General features: G+C 48.0%; 1 protein-coding gene across 1 annotated transcript in view; it reads left to right on the forward strand.

Moving 5' to 3' along the window:
• Positions 1 to 3282: 3282 nt before the first annotated feature.
• Positions 3283 to 21957, forward strand: part of KCNJ6 (potassium inwardly rectifying channel subfamily J member 6) — a 109078-nt gene continuing 90403 nt past the window's right edge. The window contains exon 1 of the mRNA XM_021677963.1: positions 3283 to 3406. Coding sequence (XP_021533638.1) covers positions 3283 to 3406 — 124 coding nt within the window. The remainder of the gene's footprint in view (positions 3407 to 21957) is intronic.

The following is a 21957-nucleotide window of genomic DNA, read 5'->3' on the forward strand; positions in this document are numbered from 1 at the left end:
GCCCTCCTGGGATGAGGAGTGGGAAGCAGGGCAAGAGGACGTAAGAGGGGCAGCTGTTCAAATGAGAATCATCTTACCACGTGAAAACAGTTGGATTGCACCCCCCAAGCTCCACGCCTGCCTTCAAGTCCTGGGGGCGGGAGAAGGGGTCTGCAGGACCCCTCCTGTGGGGAACAGTACAAGCCAGGTGGGGGCAACAGGCTCTGCCCCTCAGGATGGGTGAGGCCAGCCCATGTGCTCTCCAGACACTCGGGAGAATTCCTCTATCATGATTCCATTCTGTCAGTGGATCCCGCAGATCAGTGGTTTTCCATGACTCGGGGCTTCTCAGGAGCACGGGGAACCACAGGGAGGAGTACGTCATTCAGAGAAGCCTGTCCTCATCTGCCATGTTCATTCCCCTGAGCAGATTCTGGGGGAGAAAGAGTCCTCTGCTGGAACAGAATCTGAACATCTTTCTTCTCAGCCACTGCCCGTGAGAAACAGCTGGCAATTTCTGCAGACAGGCCCCGCCCGGTCCCCACCCCAGAAACAGGTTTCATTGCTTTCGGGTGGGGCTTAGATGGTGGAGTACAGCAGGCTGGGTACAGCAGGCTGGGGATGCCAGCTCACCAGCACTGATCATAAAATGTAACTACCTGTGTGCCCGAAGACCCTAGGGTGTATGACTCTCTGTTAGACAGGGCCTTGTAGGGTACCCCCGGCCGCGGCATTTTCAGCTGGCCTCCTTGGGGGCCCACCCCACATCTTGGTGGCAAGCCCTCCCTCAGCTCTTGTCAGCAGGTGCACAGGTGTGGGCAGTGGTGGTGTCCAAGTGTTGATCTCACCAGGGTCCTTGTGGCCTCTTTTTTGGAGCACCGATGTGAGGGGCCAGCAGTCCTGCATGGCCAGCACCTGGAGGAGGAGCCCATTTCCCCCTGAGGCTTGGGCCCAGCCAGCCTGTCAACCCAGGACTGGACACCCTGTGTCCAGCTTGGTCTTTAGATTTTTCTTAATTTCTAGTAACTTGGGCAGGAAGGTTTGCACCCTGTTCCTTTTATGAGTTGCCTTTCTTAGGCCAGATGTCTGCCTCCACTCCCAGAATGCACTGGAATTTTGGCTCTGGGTGGGCAGTACATGCAGGAACGCCCAGGGCCACAAAGCTGAGCAGGGCTACAGGAATGCAGGGAGGCCACTTTGGATGGGCTTTTACTCTCACTTAAGCTTCCCTGGGATACTAAGCTCTTTCCTCAGGGCATCTGGGTCAGGGGCGGGGACACTGCACCAACTGTGGACAGATGTTTTCCCAGAGAAAAGGGTAGTCCCCTTGACAGAGTCTGACTTAGAAGTGTGTTCTGGGCACTCCTGGCTTGGGGACACTGCTGGGCCATGTTTTATGGCAGCTACAGGGTCATTATATCCTCCGGGCAACTGTCCCGCTAACCGGGAGCTGAGGAGAGAGTTCAGATGGATGTCACAGGTCTCCTGATGAAAAAGGAGGAGGGTGTGTGATGTTCTCACCAGGAAAAGACCTCAACGTACAGTCTCTCAGATTCCAGGTCAGATTTTGTCCACGCATTTGAGAAAAACTAGCAGATGGCAGACAAACATCCCTGCCCTCATGGAGCTAAAGTTTCCTGGTTGTCCCAAATCCCTCTTAGCTGCCCTCTTCTGTTCCTATTGAATCCATGTCAGGCACACCTCTCCACCCACCGCCCTGGACTTTATCGGACTCTGGGGTAAAATGTATCAAAAGTTCAGCATGGTGAGCTGAACACACACACACACACGCATATGCACACTCACACACATGCACACACCACATACCACCGCAACATTCGCTCACCCAGTTTCACGAGCCTGAACCCAGGTCCCCAGGACCCACAGCACACGCTTTTCTTCTGGCTCCTTGTCCCCTGGCTTTGTCTGAGCCCAATGTGCTTCTCTGAGCCCAGACACTCCACCCAAGGGTCTCTGGCCATCCCCTTCTCAACTCAGGCCTAGCAGTACGCTCACGCCAACTACAGAAAGGCATGTTGGAGGGAAAGGAAGGCCCACTCTCGGCACCGGTAAGGAATAAAGGGGACCAAGCCCTCTCCATTCTGGGCCCCTGGTTTGGGACAACTACAGGGCCAGGCAGGCTCTGATGAAAGGTGGGAGGCTGACCTCGCCAAGTCTGAGAGGAGGTTCCTGTGTCCAAAAGGCTGCAGACAGGGATAAATGGAGAAGACAGGGTGGTGAGCATGAAGAGCTCACCGGAAGTTCAAAGCGGACACAGAAGTGGGGACCCCAACACGTGACAGTGGGACGGCTGGCAATCATGAGGCGGGGCTCCGAGTCCGAAATGAGTCAGAAGCCTGTCTCCCATTGGCAGGGCCCAGATTTGCATCTGGCTGCGGAGGGGAGGGCCCTGGGCTTCCCCACCACCCAATCAGTCCCTAGTTTGGGGTACGCGGTCCACACGTACAAAGGGTTTGGGGGCAGCATGGTGTATGGTTAGGGGCGTGGGTTATGCAGGCCAACCATCTCTGTCTGAATTCTGCCTCTGTGTGACCTTCGGTGAGTTTTTTCACCTCTTTGTACCTCTGTCTCCTTACTCACAGAACAAGGCCAATGACAGCCCTCGTTCTGCAAATGCTCCCAAGGTTAGTGACTTGAAGAGCAGGGAACATCATCTCTAGCGGTTTCTGTGGGCCAGGGATTTGGGGCGGGCTTGGCTGGGCAGGTCAGGTTCAGAGAGCTTTAGGTTCCAGGTGATGCTGTCTGGGGCTGCAGTCATCCGAAGGCTCGACTGTCTGGGCGTCTGCTTCCCAGGGGGCTCGGGCACAGAGCTGGCCAGTTGGTGTTGGCTGTCGGTGGAGGCATGAGTTCCTCCTGACATGGGCCTCCCTGCAGGGCTCCTTGAGCACCCTCACACCACAGTGTCTGGCTTCCCCCAGAGAGAGCAACCTGAAAGAGACAGAGCCAAGCAAGCGCTGCTCTTTTATGACCCAGCCTCAGAAGTGCTGACCTCATAACTCCTGCCACATTCTCTTTATAAGTGTCACTGATTCCAGCCCACATCCTAAAGGAGGGGAATTAAGATCCACCTTATGAAGGGAGGGCTGTCAAAGAATTAAGGACATTGTCTGAAACAATGTGATTGGTCAGATGAACACATAGTGAATACATCCATAAAATGGTTGCAGGACCACATAAAAGCCAGGAAGGAAAATAAGTAAGATGCTATATGGGGAAGACCAGGAAAGGTGCTTACATGGCTTGATTTGGGAAGGCTTTCTGAAGAACCAGGAGAAGCCAATGATGGGGATAGCCAAGGCAAGAGCACTCCAGTGGAACTGCAGCTCAAGGGTCCAAGGAGAGAAAGACCTTCGGGGCTTCTGGAACATCTGTGAGGTGGTGTCAGAACTTCTAAGGCTGGGTCCAGGTGAGTGTTGCCAGACCAAGGGTAGAGAAGCAGCATTCCACCTCCCTTCCTGATGGTGTCCTTCCCTTGGACTTTATCTCCAAGTTCTTAAATATTCTGCCACTGGGTGCCGGGTCACAGCTTGTCCCAGAGTGACACACTCAAAAACAGTGGGCGGAGGGGAGGGGTCACCAGGAGACGTCAAGGGCATTGAGGACGAGACAGAGGCATGGCGGCAAGCCAGTTCAGAGCCAGCAGAGAGGAGGAAGGTGAGAGCGAGCCGAGGCCGGCAATGTGCCTAGAGCCAGTCAGCTCTCCAGGGCCACTGGCCCTGCCTGACTTGCACGAGCGGGAAGCTGAACTGGGGGATAACCTCCTCCCAGCCTTGAACTCAGAACAATGTACCACTGGGCTGAGGGGCACACGGTGGCCAGGAGGCCGTGGAGAAGAAGTTTCAGACTAGGGTTCTGTTCTAACCACGTGACTGCTGCACCTAATTTCCTCGCCTACAAAATCTCTAGTACTTAGCAAATGATTCTTAATAAGACAGCTCCTCTGGCTCATGAGAGCTGCCTGGTAAATATTCAGGGATTTTGTGAACTGGCTAAACTGCTAAGCTTGCAATCAGCAGCAATAGGAGCATTTATAGCGTGGAAATCGGCAATGACAAATCAGGGCTTCCACACACACACGCTCCTCCACACCCTCCACCCCCACACCCCAGGCCTCCACACTCCCCTCCAGAGAGCTGGTTTACCAGCCTGCCACTGCGCATACTCCTGTTTTAAGAAATGAAGGCAGGGGTCATATTTACAGCACCTGACACAAGGTAACCACTCCCCACACGGCCCCCATTAATCTCCACACTCCCACCAATGCAAACATGACCTCAGCACAGCCTTTGGGTCCAAAAGCCCTCAGAGAAGTCACATTGCATCAGCCCTGCAGACATCTGCAAACAGTCACCTTCATGGTGACCCCCGCTCCACACCCTCACAATCCTACTCCGTCAAGGACTTCATGCCCAGGAGCCCGAGAGGAGAGACAGAGGGAGCTAGCCTCCCTGAAACTCCCTCCACCACAGCCAGGTGAAGCATGCCCCCAAAGCAGGCCTGGAGACTCCCTTTCTCACCGCCCTACCTACCCTCCACCTGCCCATTTAGGACCTGGAAGCTGCCACTTCTCTGCATGATGCTAGACTCATTCACAGGAGGTGAGCAAATGCAGGGATACAGAAAGGAATCAAACCCCAAGATCTGAGATTCTGAGGCCCTGGTGGTGGTGGTGGTGCTGGTGTTTCTTTTTTGTTTTTTCTTTTTAATTTAAATTCAATTTAGTTAACATATACTGTATTATTAGCTTCAGAGGTAGAGTTCAGTGATTCATCAGTTGCATACAACACCCAGTGCTCATTACATCACGTGCCCTCCTTCATGCCCATCACCCAGTTACCCCATTCCCCCCCCAACCCCCACCCCTCTAGCAACCCTCAGTTTGTTTCCTAGAGTTTAGCGTCTCTTATGGCCTCCCTCTCTGTTTTGGTCTTAATTTTATTTTTCCTTCTCTTCCCCTGTGTTCATCTGTTTTGTTTCTTAAATTCCACATATGAGTGAAATCATACGGTATTTTTCTTTCTCTGACGGACTTATTTCGCCTAGCGTAATACCGTCTAGTTCCATCACGTCATTGTCAATGGCAAGATTTCATTCTTTTTGATGACTGTTGCTGTTTTACTTAGGAATCATTTGCTAAAGGAAACATTTTGTGATGGAATTCGATTTCAGGTCTGACAACCTGGGCTCAAGCCAGCCAGTTACTAGATGTGTGACCTCATACAAGTCTGTAATATGGAATGATTGCTTTTACAATAAATGAGATTATCCCTGTTACTGAGCACTCACTACGGACTAGACGACCCCCTGGCACTTTACATGGTGCATAGCTGCAAAGCGGGGCATGCCTGGCCACTGCCAGGCAGACTGCTCTCCTGAGGGGAAGGCAGAGAGAGCTGTGGGTGCACTCTGAGGGCTGGAGCCCCCTCCCCAGACGAGCCTCTATTTCCATGCACATAAGCTATCTTCCCCCACCCCCCAGGCGGCGAGCCAGCCCTATTCCAAGGACGCGTCTGCTGGGGTCTGTGACCCACACAGTCTGTCAAGGGATGGTCTCACTCTCCCTGTGTTTATTATAAAACCGTGTCCAGGCTTTCATTTCTGATGGAATGAACAATTGTCTGTGATATGGCTTATTTTCTTTGAGTCAATTTTATGCTTTCGTTCATTTTCAATTACGGTACTGCCCAGGTCATAACGGAGGCCGGCAGGCACTGCATTAAGGACTTGGGAGTTGGACAAGCAGATCTCACTAAATCCCCACACAGCCTCCAGATGCATGCCACCATCCCCATTTCCAAACGAGGGAGCCATGCTGCCATCTCTCCACCCGTAGAACCCAAAAGAACTTTAATCCAAAATCATCTCAATGAAATTAACCCCACTGGGCACTGATTTTCCCTCTCAATGTCTACCAAGTGACCAGGCGCTGGGTAAAGACTTCAGACAGCCTGTGCATTCTGCATGAAGTGTTCACCCAACACAGAGGTCTCCAAAAGGTGATGGCTCTGCCACGGGCCAACAGGTGCTGTGCGAGAAGTGCCAGGACAAACCAGCAGCCTTCACGCAGCCAACACTGAGCTCTACATGCCTGTAACACTTTCCTCCTCTCCATCCCCCTCACTCCAAGATTAGACCTCTGGTAGCACCCTCGCCCAGCATGACTTCTGGCGAGCTGACCAGGGACTCAAGGTAGCTGTGCTTCCTTTCTGGCCCAAGGCAGAGAGAGGACTCCTTTGCTGTTCTCCCAGTTCTGAACATCTAAACCCCGGATGGTGCTGGTCCTTCTTCCCTTGAATTGCCGCTCATGACAAAGTGCACACAGATTTGCTTCTCTTTTAAAGAAAACCTGGACTTTCCCTGCTTTATTTTTGGTTTTGCTTTAAAAAAAGGAAAAAAGACTTTCAACTACAGATGAAAAGCATTCAGGTAGCATTTGAAGATTTGCAGGACTTAGAAGACACAGAAGAAGGCTCAGAAAAGCATCTTCTAACCCTGGGGCCAGCTTTTCCTCACCTTCTGAGAACCTTTGCATGTGTGTTTGTGTATTTTTGTGTATTTGTGTATTGTGTTTGTGTATTTTTTTATTTTTATTATGCCACTGAGCACAGACATTCCAGAAATAGACAACCAGGGACTATAAAAGTTAGCCAGGATCCTTTTGCTTCTACTTCTTCTTGATTGTAAAAAAATTTCTGCTCCTTCCATAGCATTAGAAAATTCTGTTTGGCTTTTGACCAAATAAGCCAGTTACTCCTTTTCTTAGAATTCCAAGGGGGTCTCACATGGGGCCTTTGAGGAATTAAAATTTGTTTCTCAGGCAGACTTGCAGTCTATGTGTTTTATTGTTGAACACATATTAGAAGTGGCTGGAGCTTGCCACTTTGCTACCTGAGGAAACTGGAAGTCCTTCATGAAACTTTGGAAGCCATACCATTGCCGAGGGGCCCTCACACATACCAGCCCTGTGGCCGGGCAACCCTGGGACCCTAAGCTATGGCTGAAGTCTTAGGGACAACCTCCAGAAGGGAAAACAAGTCGCCCCCAATCCTCAGGGAAGAATTCCAGACCTTCCCTCCACCAACGCAAACATCTTAGGCAAGAAACATATCAAAACGAAGGATAAGGCAAACCCAGCCAAGGCTTCTCACCCTGCAGCAACCCACTGCCTTGTGTCTCCTGCGATTCCTGGTGTGTGCAGCCCCTTCACGTGCTTCATCGCTGGAATCCCACTCAACCCACTGTATGAGTGAGGAAACGGAGTCACGAGACAGCACCAAGCCCAGTGTCCTGTCTGCTACAGCACAGTCTTAAGCCAGATAAGCCAAAACCACAGGAGATAAGGACAAAGTGTGTTTCTTCCTTCGTTTTAAACTTTCATGTATATATTCAACAAAGTGGCACGTATCGGGTGCCCACTAAGTGCTAAGCGCTGGAAAGATACATCATCCGTTCATACCAGAAGCTTCGAGCTATTGTGACCAGTCTGGTGTTCTGCTAACAAACTATGGAATTAGAAAAAAGCCCATAAAAAGCCTCCTGCTTACTTAGCTGCCTCACAGTTTCACAAAAAGCCAGTTTCATTTTGCTCAAGCAAACAACACCGTAAAGTTACAAAGTTTTGTCTCACTGGGATTCCAGAAGCTCTCCTTTCTGGGGAAGCATCACTAGCCTAAAACAAACAGGAAAGACAAACAAAGAAGAACACATTCTCAGGGACAGCCTGGCATGGGCCCTCCTTGCCCTGGAGATTCTCTTCCTCCACTACTGCGTCTTTCATACGCCAATCTTAGAGGATGAGTTTGCAGAGGACATCCATGTTTAATTCTCTGTTGCGTGCAGTACCTTATCTATTTCCCAGGCCCCAGATGTTTTTAAACATTCATGAAAACTAGCTACAGGCATGCCATCTTTGATCTCAGACCCAAAGGAGCAGCCCTATGATCTAGAATCATTTAGCACACACTCAAGGGTCCAGCCCTGTTCCCAATGGACTAAAACCCAGCCGGGGAAGACGAGCTCCTTATGCAGGAGTGAGGGTAATGATATCAGATGCCTCAGAGGCTGAGGAGAGTGAGGACTAAGGCCAGGCCCTGCTTTGACAATCGGAGGGCCCTGGGGATTCTTTTGAGTGTAGTCTCTTATTTTGCAAAGGCTCACCTATAAAACACATTACAGTGGCAGTGTTCCTTTGTTCTGCAAGTAACAGGTACCTCAAATGATGAAAAGAAATAGAAGAAAGTAGAACAGAGAGCCCTCGGAAATTCATTCTTTCTTAACATCATCCAAGTAGGCCTTCACCTACGTTCTCTCCAGATTTCCCTTTCAGCACCAGTTGCTGAACCTGGCCAAGAACTTTGTGTTCCTACCTGGTTACCAGGCAGACCGCTGTCCATCTCTCCAGACTCAGCCCTCTGCTTCTATTTTGTTTATGAGGCTGGGACATAGCCTCGCTGTGTGAACTCTGCAGTCTTTGCCATTTACACCTAGCCAAAGCGTCTTACATCGTAGTCCCTCTTCCATCAGAAATCTGGGTCCCAGAAAGAAACATACAGGTGCCCTCAGTGTTCTGATTACAGGGCGCTAGGGAACATCCAGGATCACAGCTGTCATCCAAGCCAGGAAATGCCATCTGGGGCCCTAACTGTTCACTCTGGTTGTTTCAAAAGTTCAGAGTGCCCTGCTTCCACCTCTGGGCATCAGGAAGCCCCCGCAGATTTGCAGACACCCAGGCTGCCTTTCTCGGTATGGTGCAGGCCTTTGCCACTCGTGAGCGCATGTTTGCAAGGCGATTTCTGTGTTGCTATCTCAGCCATACTCAGCACAAAGCCTCGCCTCTGGGACTACCTTCTCGGAGGCCTTCCCCCTACTCCCTGCCTGACAACTTAATATATACCACCTTGGGCTGCATCCCGAACTCGAGTATAAATTCCTTCCCAGGCAGAGGCAAAGTCTTACAGTCTTCCAGAGTTCCCTGTTCCCCACAGCTTGCAGAACCCCGAATTCACATCTTAGAGCAGCTTCTAGACCAACTGGCTCATTGCATAAACGCCAAGGCCCAGAGAAGTGAAATGTGGGCGTTGGGCTCCTTGATGTTGCAGGAAGCCAGTCTGGTCGCCTGTGGCCACCAGGCCAGGCTTCCTGGGAAATGAAGCTTCATTTGTCATCAGGATTTATCAGCACCGATGGGGTCCGGTGGCTCTGGAGACCCAAGAGCAGTGAGTCGGCCTTTCCACCTCTACAACTCTGCGTCTGCTCCGTGCTCTGCTCCCTTCTCATCCGCCCCCCTCCTACCCCAAAGCTTCTGCTTACTGCCTTCTTTGAGTCCCTCTCGACTTTCGCGCCACCTACTACTTTTCCATCAAGCTCACACTGACTTCCAGCGAGGGAAGACGCTGGGTGATCAGCCCCCATCCAGTATAGCCATCTCCTATTGGACAGGGCTTCATTGCAGGCCACCTCATAAGCTGCTGGTCAGCCTATAGCAGCTATTTTCTCGGTCAGGTGTCCATCTCTGCTCCAATCAGCTGTGAGCAGAGTAGCAAGGCTGCTTGGGAAGGAAAGCTCATCCTGGAAAATCCCCGTAAAGGGGGCTGAGGGCATGGCGGGCTCTGGTGTCCAAAGTCTTATGAGGACACAGAGCAGCCTGCGTTGCACGTGCAATGCTTCTCTGCTTTCCACTTGGTGGGCAGCAGATCCTTCAGAAGCCTGGAGAGCTGTTCTTTGGGTGACTCACCTTCAGTAGCCACTGAATGCTGAACTGAATTTGCAAAGGAGCAAGATTCCCATACATTGTAGATAGATAGCTTTCCATGGCCGCCCATTCTTTATGCTAATACACTCTTCTGAAATTGATGCATTCTGTTCGCACAGCGAAAATGTCTTCCTTCCTTCCTTCCCTCCTTCCTTCCTTCCTACCTTCCTTCCTTTACCAAGAATACACTGAGGACTTACCATATGTCATTGTGCTGGGGCCTGAGAATACAGAAGTCAAGAAAACACAGTTCCTGTCTTCAGAGACCTCATAATAGTAAAGAGCTTACAATACGTTGGTTTGTGATATGTTCATGCTCTACATCATTCTCCCTTCTGGTGAGGAATTGGGAGGAAGTGTTTTAAAAGGTGCCACATGGGGGCGCCTGGGTGGCTCGGTCGTTAAGCGTCTGCCTTCAGCTCAGGTCATGATCCCAGGGTCCTGGGATCGAGTCCCACATCGGGCTCCCTGCTCGGCGGGAAGCCTGCTACTCCCTCTCCCACTCGCCCTGCTTGTGTTCCTGCTCTCGCTGTCTCTCTCTGTCAAATAAATTAAAAAAAAAAAAAAAAGGTGCCACAATCGCACTTTTAGACTCAGTACACAGGAACTGAATCGCTTTTCGTCACGACCCTTCTGTGGCACCATAAACATTACATTTAAAGGGAAGCCCATCCTCAGAGGTGGAGCGTCCCGGGACAGCTGCATTCCCTACAATGGTCCAGTCCCCTGGGTGGGCTGAGCAAAGAAGCACTTCTTACTGCCCTCAGCAAGTGCAAACTCACCAAACACAGGAGTAGCCAAACTTGCACTTCGTATGTGAGTGTGCAAGCAGGCACATCCTCATAATAATGTAAGTGCCCACTTCACTCCTCCTCTCCCTGGACCCTGCACTAGCACAGGGAGAGACCAAGCCCGTGCTTGTCAGCAATTCGGCAGGTCACACTCTCCACATTTTGCTAATAGAAAGTCCGCAGTCCAGGAAGGCTCACACGACAGCCACATCATGATTTATTTTTAGGCATGAAGAATTCCAATGAGAAATTAGACAATTAGAAAATGTTCGTGAGATCGAGGGCAAATGCCATGATGTTCTCTCTTTGTGTGCAGCTCGGTCGCACTGGTGCTTGGACTTGCTCAAGCTGTCCTGTCCAAATGACACTATCCCTTCCTGACTCTCAAAGATATTCTCTCAGTTGTTCACAGGCTTCTTCAAAAGGACATCATGGAAACCCAAATAGAAATAGGATTCTCTCATTTCAGAGGGTTTGTAGTTAGTGTATTTGATTTTACAAACCCTAAACCCATAACAAGGGCTTCTTTGAGTGTGTAACAAGATCACAACTTTAAACAGCCAATTCTTACCAAGTTTTAGTTTCTAATAAAACTATTACAAAAATGTAGTCTTCCATGTTCTGCTACCAATAAAGCAACAAACAGTTTTTAATATATAAATCCAAATGTGTTATCCCACAGATAAAGGTTCAGAGCCATGGCTTTTTAGCCCAGCCCTTACCTCTCCTAAGATAACATCCCACTAATAGTTCGCACTGGTTGGAGCTCCTTTGGTGACAGGATGAGGCAGAGTGGGCAAGTAGGATTATTGCCCTTTGACAAATGTCACTCATTCTCTGGCACAATGGCTCCAAAGGCAGAAGTTTGCCCTGCTTCCCATGCTGACTCAATAGATTATATCCTTGCAACAAGCTAGAGGACTTGCTTAAGACCATTTTTCAACCTCCAACATCTTTTGGATTCAATCTTTAAGCTAATAAACTAGAAGTCACTTAGGATCGTGACCCACAAACATGACCTTCCTAGCTCCTTGCAATATGATGAGCTTAAACGTGAAGGCTCCCTTTACACTGGCATCTAAATCTTCTTGGAAGGGGGCCAGGACAGCCCTGACATCTCTACTTTGTCTCAGCACAGAGAGTTATAGCCAGGTTCTGGGCATGGGTGCAATAAAAGTCCCATCTCACACAGCATAATGACAAACCAAGTCCATGTGTGTTTATTAAGCAGCTGCTGCAGGGTTCCTGGCCTGGCGCCACATTCCATCCACTGCTAGAGGATGTTTCTTCTAGTTATGTTGCTATTTGCCCAGCCTTACCCACATACACATCTCTGCCCAGCTGTTTCCCAAGCAAAGTTGCTCCTGGCTCTGCTACTGGCTACACGCACAAACCCAGCTTCCTCGAAAGAAAGCCAATGCCTGTTCCTGCCCTCTCTCCCTGGGCAAATATGCCTGCAACCTGCTATCTACCTGCCGCCGTACAACCCAGCCTGACACCTACCTGTCACCTAAACTGCCCATGCCCCAACTCGAAAACTAGAAATTATAGAGATTAATCTATACATTTCTAAAATTAATGCCTCCTATCAAAAAGTGTGTGTGTGAGAGAGAGAGAGAGAAAGATGGATTTGAGAGTTAAATATCCATTGCTTACTCAGGATTGATCGATTGCTCCTTACCTAGCAAAACAGCACAATGCAAAGATCACCCTGAAATACATAATGCTTAGGTCTCTCCCACAGTTTTATCCCTGGACCTTCCCCTTGTCATTGCAGCTCCGTGGCTTCCAAGTTTAGATCAATAAAACCCCAGTGGGGGCACTCAGACCCACTGAGTTTGCCCTTTGTACTACAAAGCTGAGTACAAATTTGAGTAAAGTGGGCAAAAATTAAACTGCAAGTTCCTGGAACAGCTGTCAACCTCAGCATAGCGTGTTGGGAATTGAGAGCCAGTGGCCAGAGCAGAAGCCCCAGTCTAACACTGAAAGAAAGCACTTCTGAAACCTTCTGCTGAGACCGGACCCTTGTGATTATGAACACTGCCATTATCTATTACCAGGATACAGTGTTGCTGTATTTCCATCAACATAAAGCCAAGCTCTGAGAAGAATACTCAAAACACTTCTGCAATTTCTGGGGTTGGACTCCTGATGCCGGTCTCTGAAAGTTTTGTCTCCTCCCGTCCCCTAAAGCCATTGAGCTTGGTCCCCACCTCCTCGGCCACCACTCCACCCTGTCCAAAACACAACTGAAAACCCATCTCTTTTAAAGGCTTGCTCTGACAAGTACAATTCTGCAATAATTCACATATTCTTTTAGAAAAACCTCAATTAGGAGATTATGCTAAGTGAAATAAGTCAAGCAGAGAAAGTCAATTAGCATATGGTTTCAGTTATTTGTGGAACATAAGGAATAGCATGGAGGACATTCGGAGAAGGAAGGGAAAAATGAAGGGGGGAAATCGGAGGGAGAGATGAACCATGAGAGACTATGGGCTCTGAGAAACAAACAGGGTTCTAGAGGGGAGGGGGGTGGGGGGATGGGTTAGCCCGGTGGTGGGTATTGAGGAGGGCACGTTCTGCATGGAGCACTGGGGGTTATGCACAAACAATGAATCATGGAACACTTCATCTAAAACTAATGATGTAATGTATGGTGACTAACATAACATAATAAAATAAAACTAAGTTAAAAATAAATAAATAAAATTAAATTAATCCTTTAAAAAAAAAAGAAAAAGAAAAACCTCAATTAGCCCAGCAGCTGTGGATCTGCTCACAGATGTCAGGTGCAAGACACATCACACTCCTAGATGTCCCTCCATGGCACTAAATTGGCGCCGAGTGTCTGCTGTCCAGGGCTGGGGAGCCGTCCTGTATCAGCTGTTACTGACAGACACAACCTCCTCTCTGTGGGGTTGTACAAAGGGCTCAAGAGGCTCACATGGTTCACAAAATGTGTGGAGGGACTTCTGGTCTGCACAGTCCATTTGAAGGTGTGAGACTGTGTGAGCATGAGGTTCACTCCTCCTCATCTGGCAAATCCACCAAGACCTTCACTGTGTCTCCCACAGTCTCGGCACTGTCGCGTAGTCCCCAAGCATTCCCACGTCCCCGTGTTAGTTTCCTCCTGCCACTCTAGCAAAAGACCTTAAACTTGATGGCTTAAACAACACAAATTTACTATCTTACAACGCCGTTGACTGGAAGTTTGATGCAGGTCTCACTGGGCTAAAATCAAGTTTTCAGCAGGACTGTGTCCCTTCAGTAGGTTCTAGGGAAGAATCCATTTCCATGGCTTCTCTGTCTTCTAGAGGCTGCCCACATGACCAGCAACATGGGGCTGAATCTTTCCTGTGCTACAATTTCTGGTTGTCCTTCTTCTGCCTTCAAGGACCCTTGTGATGCCATTGGGCCCACCGGGATAATCCAGGATAATTGCCCTATCTTAAGGTCATCTGCTTGGCAACCTTAATTCCATCTGCAACCTTAACTCCCCCTTGTCATGGAAGCTACCATAGTCACGGGTTCCAGAGATTATGATATAAACATCTTTAGGGGGCCATTATTCTGCCTGCCACACACTCTCGCAGAGATCCTGCCACTTCCCTTTGTAATGTTCAGACACTCGGGGGCCCACACTTGCAAACCCAGCCCCCTTCTCCAGGTCATGGGGTCTCTGCCCCTAGCAAGGCCTCTGCCAGCTTTTCCTGATTAAACCCCAACGCTTCACCCCTTTAGAACAACCCAGCTCTTTGCCTCCCACAGCCAAGGCTTTGGAAATCAAAAAACCTTTAAAGGACTTCTCTAAGGCAAGACACAAATCCCTTCTGGTCCTCTCCAGAGGGGATAAATACCTGCCCCTTTCAGGGAAGGAGGAAGGTCAGCCAGTTTCTCAGTTGTCTTTCCTGCAATTGCCTTTTTGTGTCTGAACTCCCGCAGTGTGCCTCTTCCTCCCATTATGCTTGTTTGGGTCTGGAACCACATCCTATACCCCTGGAACCTTCCACCAGGGCTCACACAGGGCTCTGTGCATATGTTCAAATGTTCTATTGATTTCACACCAAGACATGCAACAGTGGAGGCTTTAACTTTATCTGGGAAAGGCTCCAAAAGTCATTAAAAAATACAGAAGAATGTAGGGCTTTGCTACCAATTCCAATAGCCAACAAAATCCTATCACTGGAAAGCTTAAAACTGTTGCTTGGGTTCTATTTGGACATAGTGTTAGAACATTAAAAAAACAAAAAGCTATGGAGCCATCAAAAAGAATAAAGGACAATTTAGGAAGCATGAAGAAGTTGTAGACTACCACTCCAAAAGTTTGGTCTTGAAGGAAATGACATCATTCATTCATTTATTCAAGAAACATTTTTTGAGCTCCTACTATGTGCCAGGGCCAGTTTTAGACTCTGAGCTTAGGGTCACAAGAGACCTCATGCCCTCTCCTCCCCACAGTTTCATCAGAGGGGAGTTACTCAGAGCAAAGTGAGTGTCGTGGAGGATATGGGCTTTGACCTCATACAGGAGCTTGGATACCTGGGCAACTTAGCAGACTTTACAGATCACCTGCTTGGCAAAAGGAGGGAAATGGCTTTCTCAAAATTCCATGCTTTGTTTGAATCCTCATTTGTGGTGCCCGCTACCCAGTGGAATCCCAACGCCCTCTCCTGCTGCCACCCCTCCAACATGTGCCCACTGTAAGCCTGGTCTCTAGTCTTGAGTGTCTTGGGGCTTTTTCTGAGAAACATTGCCTAGGAGATTGCCAATCCTGCGATACCCCTGCTATTTCTTACTGTCCTTACTTCAGGAGCCATTTAATCTCCCTTACTATAAATGAAGGGGAGTCTTTTGAGAAAGGCATTGGAATGGGGGTCCTGCCACTTTTGTTGCCCCTTGCCCCTTCCCAAGAGGACATGCTTGGTGAGATGGAAGCCCCAGATGAGGCCTGCGAATGTTATCAATGGGACCACTGAACAGTCTATGGCAGGGCAGGCACATGGTCAGGTCTGAATGGGCGAGAGCTCTGTGGAAAAGCACATGGAAGTAGGAAAGCCTGGAGCCACAGCCCAGACTTGGATGCGACTGCACTAATCCAGACAGAAACTAACGAGGAGGTCATAAAATACCTGAATGGACTGACGGTTTGCACGTGAATGTGTGTCGATGCACAGAGATAGCCAGAGAGATGTTCCCTAAAATGTTAACAGTGGCTATCCTCCACGAGGATATATTATCTTTATAATCAAGAACAAAAAAAGCTTTGTTGCTGTTATTTAGTAAAAACTGGCAATGACCCTGAGAGACTGACTATACGTATGGGCGATGGCCAGACCACATAAATAAAAACAGAGCTCTGACCCACAGCCTGCAGCAACATGCCCAGGAAACCAGCCCCTCATATACAATAAGCAACCCAGGAAGCCAGCCTGCTGCAAGTCAGACAGCTTCTCTAGTAACAATCTAGGAAGCTAAACAATGAGTTCCATAACAGTTGGCCCCAAATGGCCAGAACTTGATTAATAACTGACAGCTTCCCTAATGTTTGTTTCTTCTTCTACCTTAGCACCAACTAGAGAAAGCCAAATATGCACCCTAATTAATCACATAGGGTGTCCCACTGCTAGCTGGCTGCCTAGAGCAACTCCAGACCTAAAGCCCTTCCTTTTCTCCACCATGAAGCTTTCCCACTCCCCTGCTTGCCTTTGAGTCTCTGCCAAAATTCAAGTGCCATGGCTGAATACCTTGCTGTAGCAAACTCTAAATGCATTCTAGTCCTTGCTTTCTCATTGATTGGGCTTCACTTAATTCCTCAACCTGAACAGTTCTGTTACAGTGGGGATGGCAAAGAGGGACTATGAGGAAAATCTATTAGAAAAAAGTTGTGGGACTTAGGATCTACTGGCAGTGGGGTGAAAGAGAGAACGCAAGGACGCCTCTAGCTTCTGGCTTGGGGTTCTGAGCACATGCTGCTGCCATCTCGGGGGTCATGTAAAGGGAAGGAGCACATGGGAGAGGTACATGTCAGGGTGTTCAGGAGACAGGAAGCTCACGTGGTGGTGGGGGGACAGAGGAGGGTTAGAAGACTCTGGAGGTATGGGATAGACTAGGGGAAACCAGCGAGGGGCGAAAAGGCACTCCAGAGCTGGGAACAGCTGGAACCATCATCACCCTGAGCCTAAAGGTGCAAAGAGAGGCAACTAGACAGAACTACTGAATGAGAGTATGGTGGTAGGGAGAGGAACTCCATCCATTTCAGCTCAGCCTGGGACCTGGAGGAAGATTCCATTTTCCACCTGCCCTTTGGTCTCCTGTCAGTGCCTCCCATGAGCCAAGTCCACCAGGAAGCCAGAGGACATGAGAAAACTGGTGCATCTAGAAGAGCCATTCTCCTGGGATATAGCGCATCAAAGGGGTGAAGGGAAGCTCTCTGGGGGCAGATGGAGAATTGTTAGCCCAGACAGCATGGGGATGATGTGTTCCATCTCGAAAATGTTCAGTTTGAGGATCCTATGGGAAATCCAGGTGGAGATATCTTGAAAGCAAGTCAACATGGCAGTATAGAAATTAAAAAGAAAGATTTGAGTTGCAGACCTAGATGTGAGAGTCATCTAAATACAAGGAGAATTTCATAACAGGTGACCTCTCCCTGAGAAAGAGTGAGGAATGAGAAGAGAAGCAGGCTGAGGACAAACTCTGGGGCTCCTACATTGAAGCGGGAAGGCAGGAGAGGTGGTCAGGAAAAGTCACTAAGAGGAAGAACCAATCAGAGATCTAGAGGCACAAACAAGAATGTCCATCAGAGACTCTGAAAAACAAACTGAGGGTTCTGGAGGGGAGCGGGGTGGGAGGATGGGTTAGCCTGGTGCTAGGTATTAGGGAGGGCACGTTCTGCATGGAGCACTGGGTGTTATGCACAAACAATGAATCATGGAACACTTCATCTAAAACTAATGATGTAATGTATGGGAATTAACATAAGAATAATAAAAAAAAAAGAATGTCCATCAGATTTTCAGTCATACTTTTTAGCAGTGAAGTCTACCAGTAGGTTAGGCAAAGATCTAAACCAAAGGTATAGAATCAAACCAAACACAAATAACTCTTGAAGTTCATGATCTTTGGGGGCTCCAGGGGAAGGGCAATCAGGGAAGGGTTACTGGTGATCACACTGTTTGTACTTTCTTGAACATACTTTTTTAAAAAGTAATAATAAATAAATAAAGTAATCCCAGCGAGAATCCTTTACAAGCCATTCTGGAATAATTGACTTGTGGGGAAGAGCAGGGTGACAGACTGTGTGATTATCAACACAGGTGATGTCACCAATGCTTCGAAGCTGGGACCATGACTCATTACTTCAGCACTGGATGCCAATGCCTGGTAATTATCGTTATTTAATGAGAAGAAGCAGGAGAAGCAAGAGAAGGGGGGGGGGAGGAAGAGAGGGAGGAGAAAAAGAAGAGGAGGAAGAGAAGAAGGAGAGGAGGAGGAGGAGAAAGAAGGGGAGGAGGGGGAGGGAGAGAAGAAGAAGGGGAAGAAGAAGGAGGAGGAAGAAGAGGAAGAAGGGAAACAAAAAAAACTTTTAAAAAACTCTTGTTTTAAGATTTTATTTATGGGTGCCTGGGTGGCTCAGATGGTTAAGCGTCTGCCTTCGGCTCAGGTCATGATCTCAGGGTCCTGGGATCGAGTCCCGCATCAGGCTCCCTGCTCCTTGGGAGCCTGCTTCTCCCTCTGCCTCTCTCTCTGTGTGTCTAATGAATAAATAAATAAAATCTTAAAAAAAAAAGATTTTATTTATTTATTTGACAGAGAGAGACAAAGCAAGAGAGGAACACAAGCAGGGGGAGTGGGAGAGGGAGAAGCAGGCTTCCTGCTGAGCAGGGAGCCCAATGCAGGGCTCGATCCCAGGACCCTGGAATCATGACCTGAGCCAAAGACAGATGCTTAACGACTGAGCCACCCAGGCACCCCTTAAAAAACGCTTTTTAAAAAATCTTCTTAAATGACAGTAAATTAAAAATAAATAGACAAAGGTATATTTGCCAAATCAAAAGGCTTACTACCTTCTTTCACCTCACCTTTTCTATTTGCAAGTGTTCGTCTTCCCATGAGCTGCCGTCCCCACCCTGCTGTGCACAGCACCCACATAAACTGTGATCTGTATCTCGTTTCTCCGGCCAGGCACAAACTAGGTTATGGCTGATGTGCTAAAAGCCAGCACTCTCTGGAACAAGCTGGTTAAATGGCCAAGGCTTTCAAACTAAGATGGAAAACTGTTTACTCTCGTAGGTCAGCAATCTCCCAAACCTTTTTCAATTAGTTGTGCTCAGCTCCAAACCCTTATTAAATTTTTTCCCAATTACAGAATCTTCAAGTTAGCCCCTTCCATAGGCAATCCTTTTTTTTCTGACTTGGGACAGAAAATTGGCTGCTCCTTGGCATCAATTCCGTTTCCAACATACCAGAAGGGATGGGCATTGCTGAGTACTGGATGTTCTCTAACTGCCTTGCCAGTGGAAATATCCTGCCAGCCACATGTATTCTCTTAAATTCTCTAGCATACAAATTTAAAAATTAAAAAAAAAAAAGCAGGTGAAATTAACATAATGATGTATTTGATCTAACCAAATATATACAGAATATTGTCATTCTAACACGTAATCAATATGAAAACCACTGATGAGACGTTTTCCATTACTACGTTTCACATTCTAACTTCAAAATCCCGTTGAGTTCACACTTACACCATTCACTTACACGCTTGCTCATTTCCAGTGCTCAGTAGCTACCTATGGCTGGTGGCTGCCACATTAGCCAGCACAAATCTGTGAGGTCACAGAGACCAGGAAGCTCCCGGTGCCCTCCTCTGGTGACCAACACAGGATTCTCTCCAGCAACAGTTACTCATGTTTTCCATATAAAACGAGCCCATCAGCCCATCCAGGCTAAAGAGGATCTCCTCGTTTTGTGTGGATCAAGAAGTTATCAGAGAGTGCTGGGCCCGCAGGAAGGTTAGCAGGCATGTAATCCACACTCCTCCCTGTGTTTTCAACATTATCAGCATTATCCACGTCAATGGAGGGTCCACTTAAAATGAACACACAAGGGGCGCCTGAGTGCCTCAGTCGGTTAAGCGGCTGCCTTCAGCTCAGGTCATGATCCCAGGGTCCTGGGATCGAGCCCCGCGTCGGGCTCCCTGCTCGGCGGAGAGTCTGCTTCTCCCTCTCCCTCTGTCTGCCGCTCTGCCTGCTTGTGCTCTCTCTCTATCTCTGTTAAATAAATAAACAAAATCTTTAAAAAAAAAAATGAACACACAAAATTTTTCCTTGTCCACCTGAGACTTTATTTGAAGACTACTTATTGGGGCTCAGGGAAAAAGATACAAATAGGAATAGAGTGGACAGGAGTTAGGGGCACTGGCCCCTCCACAGTCAAAAATCCACATATAACTTTTGACTCCCAAAAATGTAACTACTAATAGCCTAACGTTGACTGGAAGCCTTACCAATAACATAAACATAGAGATCAATTAACATTTTGTTATGTTATATGTAGTATATACTATGTTCATACAATACAGTCAGCTAGAGAAAAAAACGTTATTAAGAAAATCACAAGGAAAAGAAAATACATTTACAGTCCTGTACTATTAAAAAAAAACCCATGTGTTAAGTAGACACACTTGGTTCAAACCTGTGTTGTTTGGGGATCAACTGTATTAGATTTAAGGTTAGGAATACCAATATCTGTGAATTTATGATATAAGTCAAGTTTGCAAAACTGGATAAAACATGACTTTTCAAGGACACACCATTTGCAAATGCTGAGTTTCACGGGCAAGGCAATGTCCAGAGAAGAGCACAGATTTCTATTTTTTCCTTTTAAAAAGAGCAGATGTAATTACTTCAGTGTATGTACTTGTGTTGAGAATTCAATCAAGTGACTTTAAAGAAATCAAATAAACCTTTGCGAGAGAACCGAAAGGCAAGAATGATTCAGTGCAAGCCGAGCAAAGCACACAACAATGCCGATGGGCCTCAGGGGAGGAGCGCAGAAGCAGGAAAAAATGTAATTTTAAAAGGACTAGATCCCAAGTGCATGAAATCCAAACAGCATTGCAGCCCACAGACCACAGGGGCAGGGAGCACGAGGCCATTTGTAATCTATGGGCATTAATAAGTCAGCTCCAGGAGATGCAGAATGCCAAATGGGGCATCATAGTTACCCCCCAGGGCTGCCTGTCACCATAGCCCACACCAGTTGTCTGTGTGAGCAGAGAATCAGAAAGCTCACAGTCTCACTGTTAAAAAAAATAGTACCATGTAAACATTGAACAAATACAGCACTAGAAAGGCCTGGAATCCCCTGGCCTGGAACCCGTCTTTCCAGCCAGGCCTCCCAGAGAGCTAATGGGGAACTTCTGGGGAGAAGTTCCACAGGCTGAAGTGAGAGTTTTCTGCCTTTCTACTGGAGACATCTTCCATGAGAAGCATATCTCAGCCACAGATCCTTCCAACCTTAGCCAAGCTCATTCACCGTTGGCCCAAAACCGAGGCTTAAAGACCCCAGGACCAGAATGGCCTTGATACCTGAGACAGGACCACCATAGTGCTACAGAGGTTCATAGTGCAGTAATTTGCCCCTTTCTGTACAGAAACAGTCCCATTCCAGAGCATCGGGCTTGGTGGACGGCGAACAAACCAGAGCCTTTGCTGGTCCTCAGACCTTGTCCCAGAGCCCACTCAGACTCACCCTCATGAGGCTATGAAAGGATAGGAGGGAATCAACAGACCTTTCCAGACCTCTTTCCCTTCCAGGATGGGAGACTCAATTCAAGATCAGTTGTGGTCAGCAAGGTCATCGCTAGGGAAACTTTCCTCCTTTTAGCAAGATGACACCAGAAACAAACTAACCAACTAGCAAAGAACTGCAGAGAAGGTGCCCTCTTGACTTTCCTTCTGCTTCACTTTACAAACACACTTTATTTTTCAAGAGAAACCTACCACCTGCGCTGGGAGAAGGACAATGCAAATATTTCCAATGCCTGATGAAAACCCACAAAGTATTGCAGGTTAAAGCGGGGTACTGCCTCAAGGAGGGAATGAATGACAGACACAAATCCAGTTGCCTTCTGGCCATTCTAACTCCGAATGCAACTTCCTCATTGAGCAAAACTACCCAGAGGCAAAAGGAAAGAAGCCTTCTCTTAGAATCAGGCTCTGACATAGAGCGGGGGCCTCAAGGAAAGAAGCAGTGCTTCTTCCTAAGGAACTCTTTAATTCCATCCCTGATCCAATGCCAACCTAGGAAGAGAGTGCTGAGCAATAGAAGGAAAAGTCCAATATCACAAAAGGGAAAATGTGATGCACCCAAGTAATTCGCTGGAAAATTGATCTCAGAAGAAAAGCCTGG

This window comes from Neomonachus schauinslandi, chromosome 1 (assembly GCF_002201575.2).
Source record: "Neomonachus schauinslandi chromosome 1, ASM220157v2, whole genome shotgun sequence".
NCBI classification, from domain to species: domain Eukaryota; kingdom Metazoa; phylum Chordata; class Mammalia; order Carnivora; family Phocidae; genus Neomonachus; species Neomonachus schauinslandi.